This window comes from Nilaparvata lugens, chromosome 2 (genome assembly GCF_014356525.2).
Source record: "Nilaparvata lugens isolate BPH chromosome 2, ASM1435652v1, whole genome shotgun sequence".
NCBI classification, from domain to species: Eukaryota; Metazoa; Arthropoda; class Insecta; order Hemiptera; family Delphacidae; genus Nilaparvata; species Nilaparvata lugens.
In genome coordinates this window covers 85,124,730-85,135,392 of record NC_052505.1, presented here as the reverse complement: position 1 = coordinate 85,135,392, position 10,663 = coordinate 85,124,730, and the positions used below count along the sequence as shown (strand labels likewise).

The window sequence follows — 10,663 nt, the reverse complement described above, 5'->3', positions numbered from 1 at the left end:
TGGAAATCATAAGGAGGCAGAATCAGAAATTAAATAGTGAAAAGACCCAAAAAATGAGAATGAACTGGAAATTTTGGAGACGGAAAAGAAAGAATTTTGAGCCGGAAAACCACATGCACCATTCAAACTTGTTTAATAAACAATTCATTCATTTGAATTCATGATACTGTATCCACTCAACTTTCTGAAAGCACCGGCACAGAATAGACAGACAGAATGACATGGAATGGAACTGAAAATCAAAGCCTATCCAACCAATGCTTTTTATATGGCACAAATACTAGACACGTCACGTGACCTTAGGAAGTTCCAATCTTCTCCTGATTGGCTCGATTGGCAGTGAACGAGATCAATTGATCCGGATCAGTAAAGTGATCCGCCAACCTACCATAAATACTATTCACAATGCGGAACTTCTAACAAAATGGGGATTTTTGCGCCAGGGTACTAGCCGAGTTTCCATATGTATGTATACTGCGGCACCGGGTACCCTATATACTATACCTCACAAATTAATTGATGGAATACTGTATAGTGCAACCGATATTCTATGAGAGAAAAACTTGAAAAATTCATCATTTCAAACATATATTAACCGAATAAAACAAAGAAATGTTCTCATCACACAAAAAAAGATTGACAATATTTATTATGTTTATTTATTAGGGAGAAAATACCACAACATAACTCACAATACAAATAAAGAAACAATATAAAAACTTTAGTACCCTTTATTAAAAACTTTAAAATATTTCACAATTCAACTATGATAAAATTAATGAACTAATGAGAGAAGAATAGAACATTATGACGATTCAGTTTGATGACAGGTCACGCCATCAACTAGTGGCCAATGAACATGTGAGAAATTGGGCGAACAAAGCGAACACCACCCATTCGAGCACAATAGACATTCTGATTCTGATGCAGGTTGATTGAAGTGTCAAAACCAACGGTAGCTGCGCTGGTGTGGGCCAATAGACCGACCTCCAGCCCTATATATGTCATATATAATACTCCATATAACTCAAAGCGTAACCTTATTCATTCATTATACTACATTATAATATTGATAGTAATGCACAATGCATTATAAATTCAATGGAAACACCAACCATAAGATTACATATCCACATGTTGCTATAGAATTTGCTTAGAATGAATCGGCCTATTCATCGCAATATCGTTTCGCATAATATGCTTTCGATTGAAATTCAATCATGATATTCGCTGTTTGAATATGAGGCAACCAAATGTAATATCTTCGATGGAATATAAGATTAGGCCTACTTCAATCATTTGATCACCCCTTTTCCAGTGCATTAACTTCTGTCCCGCTTCATTCAATGGTTTTGTTAGCCCACCTTTCTCTTCTATGCTATGCTTTTCACTAAATAGATTTTTGTTCTCTCTGACAGTTGAATTCCATAAAATTCGGATTGTCGAATTTTGGATTTGATAGTGAAATTTTTGGACTAAATCAATTACAAATTCTAAAAGAAAGAGTTGCACAAAAGCCTGTTAAAGTTTAATTGTGATTAAATCTCATACGAAAACCATCCGAGAAGACTTCTTTTCGTAAAAGACTCCTCTGATTTATTTTCTTTGTATTTAATCTACATAATCTGTATAATATAATGAAGGAAAGGATTGGCTTATACACGTACGGGATAGGAGATTCACGAATGACGCATCATCACGTCTGAACTACTGGTCTGATTAAATTGAATTTTGCATATAGATTCTTAATTAACCGAGGATAAGCCTATTTCAAATTCTTCAAGATTTCAGTAGGCCAAGTTTTCAGTTTGTAAAGTGTTTTATTGGACCCTTGCGGAGCACGGGTTACTTACTAGTCATGAATAACATTTAACAGGCTTTTGTGCAACCGGGCCAGAGAGTTCCAAGAGAACTTCTAGATTTGAATTGGAAAAATTCAATAACCTGACATCTGATGTCAATTAACAAAGAAATTTGTTTCATTTTTTCTACATACTACCAGCAAAAGAGGAGTTAAGCTACACTAGGAAAATGGAATTATCACGTTAAAAATAACCGTCACAATTTGGACTATTCAATGCACTTTGTCCAAAAAAACCCAGAAAATGAAGGAATCTAAATAACCAATTGGATTGATTACAAATTCGGTAGCTGTTTTGGGGAATGACATTATAATTATTATTGTTCCCTTGAATGCAGGCAGGGTACGCCAATACACGACTCGCCTCACACCCAAGCTAATCAATCGGCTAGCCATCAACGTTTTAATTATCGCTAATTACAAACTCCCTAATTAATTGATTGGCGCTGGCCTCTCTTCTACAGTGGCTTTATTGTGAGTTTGTGCGCTGAAATAATACTCAATGTGTATTGTTTGGTTTGGAAAGTGATTAATTGAATGAACATTATTTCCGCTTGTTCCATGTTCCTGATTTACAACAACTTCCCGAGTATTATTAAAACTACAGTTTAGCCCACTCATTTCCATATTAGTTCTCTTCAGGGCATACAGTCCTATGTACACTATTCCTATGTATCCGTACTTGATTATATATGGAGATGTTTTCAATTCAAATATTCTTTATTCCATAAAGAATATTTGTTTTTTTATTAAAAAAATGGTTAAATTGAAATACAGACCATGTTACTAGAATACCCCTACAAGACTATTCGTCTGAGTGTAGGGGTGTGAGTTCCTGCTACAGTGGGTAGCCAATAGTCTATTCATAATGTATATAAATACTAGAACGTCCGACTTTGTTAACAAGAAAAATTCAATCATCAACCTAAGGAATTTACGTTTAGTTTGGTGGAGGTTTCTCGTTTACTGGCGTCCGAAAGTTACAAAAAATTACCAAAATAACTTTTACTTGAGTTATTTTTGGTAAACTTTCTCAAAAATTGATATTTTTGGTAATTTCAGTTTTATTCAATCATGAAGAATTTATCCCCAAAATTGAATAGATTTATCCCTTTGAGAATTTGAAATGATCTGTCCAAAAACTAGGGATGGGTATCGAAAGACAAAACATCGATGTTTTGAACATCGATGTTTTTTCACCTTAACATCGATAAGTGAAAAACATCGAACAGTAAACATCGATGTTTTTAAACATCGACATCGACGCATCGCCGTACATTCACGGATGATACGGAGACTATTATACAGAGTATTTTCAGAAGTAGTGTCGAACATTCTAGGGTATTGTTCCTGGATGATAGGAAACTACAAATGTCGTATTTGAAGTGTCCAAAACTCAGCGGTTATCCTTATAGCTACCATTTTCTTTTTTCACTTAGGAATTTTTATTCAAAATTTAATAATTTTGAATAAATAAATACTCAAAAGCATCAGAAACGATGAATGAATAGATTTTTATTAGTACCTATAATAATGTGAAAATGATACAATGCACAGTATATGATACTTTACACTTATTCTTGATAAAATGATAAAACGGGGCGAAATCAATTTGATTGAACCCACAACACTTCTGTTTAAGCTTACAGAAAATGAAGGATCTAAATAACCAATTGGATTGATTACAAATTCGGTAGCTGTTTTGGGGAATGACATTATAATTATTATTGTTCCCTTGATGCAGGCAGGGTACGCCAATACACAACTCGCCTCACACCCAACTACAATCGGCTAGCCATCAACGTTTTAATTATCGCTAATTACAAACTCCCTAATTATTGTTGGCGCTGGCTCTCTTCTACAGGGCCTTATTGTAAGTTTGTGCGCTGAAATATACTCAATGTAGTGTTGGTTGGAAAGTGATTAATGAATGAACATTATTTCCGCGTGTTCCATTCTGTTCCTGATTAACCCTTCCCGAGCATTATTAAAACTACAGTTTAGCCCACTCATTTCCATATTAGTTCTCTTCAGGGCATACAGTCCTATGCACACTATTCCTATGTATCCATACTTCATTATTATGGAGATGCTTTCAATTCAAATATTTCTCATTCCATAAAGAATATTGTTTTTATGAAAAAACAATGGTTACATTGAAATACAAAACCATGTTACTGGAATACCCCTACAAGACTGTTCGTCTGAGTGTAGGGGTGAGTTCCTGTTACAGTGGGTAGCCAATAGTCTATTCATAATGTCTATAAATACTAGAACGTCCGACTTTGTTAACAAGAAAAATTCAATCATCAACCTAAGGAATTTACGTTTAGTTTGGTGGAGGTTTCTCGTTTACTGGAGTCCGAAAGTTACAAAAAATTACCAAAATAACTTTTACTTGAGTTATTTTTGGTAAACTTTCTGAAAAATTGATATTTTTTGGAAATTTCTGTTTTATTCAATCATGAAGAATTTATCCCCAAAATTTAATAGATTTAATAGATATTACCAAATTTGAAATGATCTGTCCCAAAAACTGAAAATTTTAGACGCTCATATCTCAAAAATTAATGATCGGAAAAAATGTTTTTCTGAGAAAACTTTTTCATTTTGATAGCTTGATAGTATACAAATCTAAAAAAAACTTTGAAAAATACTACCAGTTGAATTTTTTTAGCCTTTTGCACAGCTTTAAGATTGCCAGCTACCCGTAGGCTATCTATTGGGTGTCCTGTGCTATATAGATAGGTTATTCAGGTTTCATTTCTTTCTCATCTTATATCAGCTACTCATTCTCAAGTTTCATTTCATCTATTAATCATCTCTCTATATGTCCATTCATGAAATCATCACAAATAGAAACGTTTGTACTTTATCATCATTACCTGGGCTTAAAATACTTAAAAGAGTTGCTTTTGTGAATAAATAAATGAACAAAATGAATACAAATTGATAAGATTTTTGTAAAATATTCTCAGGCTGAACAGAATAATACAATGATAATACGATTTTTGTAAAACATTCTCAATCAAAGGAATGTGATTATCATTTTAAATGTATTAGGAATAAAGAATCTTATATAATTTAAAGAGGGATGTGTTGTTATTTCTATATAATTACATGGTTTATTCTAGTTCAACTACCAACAATATTATCTTTAAAATATTTATATTTTATCATTTATTCACACCTATTTTTATTTATTTCTTAATTTTGTTCACAGCAACCGAAGATGTAAATGTTTATGGGAAATTGAAAAATGATACACTAGTCATGAGGAAAAATTGGTAATTAGTATTTTTTATTTCAAGTAACCCTTTTTTAATATGGGGGAGTGATGAGAATTGTGTGAACGGCTTAATATTTCATACACGAGGACTATTTGACGGTATTTTCATCCTCACTTAGTCCGGGATCTTACTCAATGGAAAAATACTCCTTTCCTTTGACTTCTGTCCACCATTTTACGGGTAAGTTCATTCTATCAATGGAAATAAATGGGCTTACGGTACATGATTCAATATGAGATTTTAAGATAAAATGAATTGGGAGACCTACACCGGTATCTCAAACGGTAAAGAATATTCACATTATTTGAAAACACTACTTATAAATCAATAAAAAATTAAACATTTGAAAAGGCCTGCAGTACATTGGAAATCTGCACTATAAAATCTTATTTATGTTTCCAAAAATTTATTGTAACATCTACTCACATCCGAAACACTTTGAACAGTAAATTTTCACTAGCCTGATTTTTATTGTAGATCTACTCATTTCTCTTGAAATTTCGTATTTAAAACTTGTAGAGTACCGTGAGACCACATTCCCATTGGAATAAATTTACTAACATTAGAATGCTTGAACAAAACTTTCAAGTCACAGAACAGTAGTTCGGTAATATAAGAAATATTAAGCTGTTTCCATAGTTCTCAACAACGCTGTGCCGTATACAAAACATATTGAAGAGATAAGGTGAGGTCTATTTGGATTTATGTTCACTCTTTGGAATTTCATTTGTATTAATTTGATCCAATATCTTCCTATATTTATCCTTCTATAGGATAAATTATTGTGTTAGATATATTTCAAATATAAAATACGAGTTTTTCCACATAATAGGCTATCCATTTTTTATGTTATCATTACTTTCATCCAAAATTCAACACTGATATTGATATACAGAGTGAGTCATATGTATGGAAACCTTCAATAAATTGGAGACTGTTGTAGATATAATACTGTAACTTCCAGGATAAGCTATTGGTCAAATACTCTACCTTTAGACGTACAACTGAATTTCAACCCCTCATAAGGGGGTGATTTAGGAGTTGTAACTCGAATATTTTATATGCAAACACCCATTATGTGGTACATCATTCTAAAGGTCTTTTTAAAACAAGAAAGATGGCATCAATAAAAATGTTCTATGATACTTTTATCTAAAATGGCGGCTGATTATAATTTATCAATATAATTATTATTTCTTCTAAAACTCAAACTTCAATCAGCCGCCATTTTGGATACAAGTATCATAGAACATTTTTATCGATGCCATCTTTCTTGTTTTAAAAATGCCTTTAAGATGATGTACCACACAATGGGTGTTTATATTTGAAATATTCTAGTTACAACCCCTAAATCACCCCCTTATGAGGGGTTGAAATTCAGTTCGACGTCAAAAGGTAGAGTATTTGACCAATAAGTTATCCTGGAAGTTACAGTATTATATCTACAACAGTCTCCAATTTATTGAAGGGTTCTCATAGATATGAATAACTCTGTATATCAAGTCAACCTAATAACAACGACAAATCTAAAAAGACGAGATTTCCTAAATAATATAAATTGTTCCATGTTATCATCATTTTTTAAATCCGTAATTCGAGGTAGCCCTGACTCAGCAAAATAGCAGGCCCGATGAGTTGATAAAATTGGACAGAGGGTAGCTGAAACAGGTCAGCAAGTCGGATTCAGTGTCCTGATAAGACAAGAGGCTGAGTGCAAAATCAATAGCATGGGCATGGGCCTAGTTATGCCACCGTGCCATTAATTGCTAATTTGCGGTTGCAATTTCTGGCATGCCAACACGGTTCCGCTCTGACGGATACACACGGCGCTGTTTAAACTGCAATTAATTATGCTGATTCGAGGATTGAAGGATTGTCGAATCGATATCCTGGTTGGGAAAAAATATACTCACTAATCTGAAACACCCACAATGGGCCCATATATGCACCATCTCAGTCTAAACGGAGATAAATCAGATGTTCGTTTAAGCCCATTATGAAACACGCTATATAAAGCGGGAAGTGGGACTATGCCTACATTACAGGAGGGGGTAAGAATACAAGTGGTCCAAGTGACATTTTTCATTTTTTTGAGTTAGCTACAGTGATCGATAGCTGAAAGTGGTAAAAATCTAGTATACAAGAGGTATAAGTCTAATCAGTGCTGACATCTGGTGTAAAATTTGTAAACTACATGTTCAAACAGCTGTTTATTTGATTAAACAAGGGGTCCAAGCAGTATTTGCTTGGTGACATGGCTTAATCAAGGTTAAATTTGATTTGATGGATACGAGCAACCGTTGTCCTGTAAACAAGGGATCCTTGTTTTATTATATTAAATTAACATACAAGATAAGATACATAGTGAAACATTATAAACATAAGGTGAGCAGTAGTTATATTAGCTGGGTCTTGTATTGGTTTACAACAGCTTCTCATGATAGAAATATTTCTATTTTCTATAATTTGATTTTCCTATAATTTATTTGTCAATTTTAGTTTCTTAAAAAGAAGGATATCGTGACAACCAATACCTACTATTACTATGTAATAGGTATTTGTAATTGGTATTGGTCCAAGTGACTTGGATCCCTTGTTTACAGAACAACGGTTGCTCGTATCCATCAAATCAAATTTAACCTTGAATAAGCCATGTCACCAAGCAAAAGATACCTCAAGAACCAATTAGTGAATCAGATAATATTGCAATGAGGTCATTAATCACTGTTCAATTGCTGGTAAATTTGATAGATTTAGGTGTAGCTAGACAATAGAATTTGTTTGGTAAACAAGGGGTACAAGTGATACTTCTTATCACCATTTAACTGATAATTGAGAAAGGAGAGCAATTTGAGACATGAAACTGTACGTTTGATTTGGTAAAAGTACACTGAATAGTTATAGGAATAGGTGAATATCATTTCCATATTCATTTCATGAATGAAGAATTAATGTAAGTAAACTTTAGGCTCAATTTTCTCGAAACTAACAATATGACTCTTGGACCCCTTGCATTATAACCCCTTCACATGTGATCATAGTAGATTACCGCACCGTTAGACGTAGATGGTGCCCAAGAGCCCAAGTATTTCAATTTCTCAAACATTCTTCTGAAGAAATAACTGTGACGACGATTCATTCAGTTGAATCGACAGGAAAAAACACACATTTGTGTCTGAATCTCAAAGAGTTTTCATTTTTCTCTAAATGTTGATTGATTGATTGAGTACTTTATTTATGTAGATTACAATATATACTGGCTTATACACTTATATACAATAGCTTACAATACAGCAAAATTATAGATGAATTTACATAATATAGACTAAGAAAATATTTATTGAAAGTATATGATATGAAAAAGTAATTTGTAATATAATAACTATGGATAATTATATTGTTATGCATCTACATAAATTGGCGGAGCTTGGACATATCAATGTCCATTCTTCGGAAAGAATATTAAAAATATCCTCCCCACTAACTCTCTACCAATTGATGAGAGAATAGCAGTCAAATCATGCACAGTTTCTCAAACTTAAAAATAAAAAGCTAGCCATATAGGTTAGCTAAAGAGCTTTAGCTGAAGGATAAGGGATAATATTATATTAGAGATACCATAAGATCTCATTTTTCAAATTCACTCAAATGTTAATTTCTAAAGTAGCTTGAAAGTTATTTTTACAAAGAAAAACTAGTAAAATTTGGACATTGTTTTCGAACAAAAACAAATTCTGAAGAATGACAGACATTTTACTCTATCAAGCTAGTCTTGCCGCATATATCAGTGTCAGTGAAAATATTATTCCTATTAGTTTCAATGAAACTATCCCCACTCAGTCCAGCCAACCAAGTATGAAGAGTCCCATTAGAACACATGGAAATAATATTCTCACTGTCAGTACCGGACATATTCACTGACATGTGTAAATCCAGCTATATAAACGTTTACAAACACCTTGAGACTATTTTTATGAGGTTATGGTTATGTTACGTCAAGACACAGTTATACATTAACAAAACAGATATTTGCACACAATGACGTTTAAAAGCTACAAACTCCTGAGTTCACGTCAATTAAACTGATAAAAACGGAATTCAACCTCTCTCCACAATAAATTACTATATTCCCCAAGCTTGAAAACAGTACCTACACGCTACGTAGAACATGCCATTCACCAGAGTGCAATAGCTTATGAGAAATTAGTATACTCTAATGACAGTCTAAGAATGTGAGGATCATTAATGATATTCAAGTCAAGTTGAAGACACGTCCCGAAAGTGTTTTAGAGGCATAACACGTTCAAGTAGCTGAGTTGCCAGAGCATGTGACTACTGTCAATTAGAAACGGTACTGTATATACATCACAAAGATCTCACGAAACTTCGTGCGTTTCATTCAAAACACTGTGAGAAACGCCGATCTTATAGCATTGCAATTTCAAATATCATGCACTCCTTAGAAGAGTGAAGAGGTATTACAGTTCTTGATGGTTCTTTTGTTATGACTGTGGGTGAGTAATCAGTGTCAGATCTGTCCTGGGCCTGAGATAATATCAACATATACATATGACATAACATATTATGTGAATACAGACGTCTGTGAAGTGCTGTGTCTATGTTGTGTCGAGCACAAAACATTTTGAGACAATTGCGAACTAGCCGAGATGAGACCATCACAAATTACCTATATCTTAGTTATTGTGGATAAACTTATAAGCCAGCATATAAATTGTACTCACATGAATAAAAATTTAATTTGAACTTTCAAGCATAACCTTGGACATGTTTATTCATTATCAAAATTTGGGAATAGAATAGTTTTGGGCCAAGCTTGTTGTTCGTTCCCGATCATATTTGTATATGATTTGTGATAATTGTATCCACAAATGAATAAATAAAGGGATCTAGATTCAAGATTCAAGATTCGTTTTATTAACCATCAGGCTACAATTATGGCATTAGGCAAGTCATAATACATACTTTTCAAAAGTAGGCTACACACAATTGAACAGAAAATCATACCTGATAAAGCTTAAAGCATATCTACATTACATTCAATTCAGGTATTCAGGTATTCCTCGAGTGAGTAATAGGCATTATTTTTAGATTAAAGCATATATAAAAGGCATTATATTAAAGCATATCTACATTACATTCAATTCAGGTATTCTTCGAGTGAGTAAAAGACATTATTTTTGAGATAACTGTATACAATTTTCTTAAATTTGTTTGAAGGCAGATTCCTGGTTGTTTGAGGCAGTTTATTATACAATTATATACACTGTTGGAAAGTATGGCTTCTCATAGTTTTATTGAGTCTGATTTGTGGTGCTACAATGTTCCTACTGTTCCTGGTATTATATGCATGGTAATCTTCATGAATGGAAAAATTTTCTGAGCTTTCCTTGACGTGAATTAAATTGGAATAAATGGAGAGAGATGGAAGGGTTAGTATACCCAAATTATGGAAATGTGGCCTGCATGAATCTCGCCTGTCGGGCCTGAAATG

The 10,663-nt window shown here is 33.2% G+C and overlaps 1 protein-coding gene across 1 annotated transcript in view; it reads right to left on the bottom strand.

The window, feature by feature from the left end:
* Positions 1 to 10,411: 10,411 nt before the first annotated feature.
* LOC111045043 overlaps positions 10,412 to 10,663 on the bottom strand; it is a 34,569-nt gene continuing 34,317 nt past the window's right edge. The window contains exon 6 of the mRNA XM_039421953.1: positions 10,412 to 10,655. Coding sequence (XP_039277887.1) covers positions 10,427 to 10,655 — 229 coding nt within the window. The 3' untranslated portion in view covers positions 10,412 to 10,426. The remainder of the gene's footprint in view (positions 10,656 to 10,663) is intronic.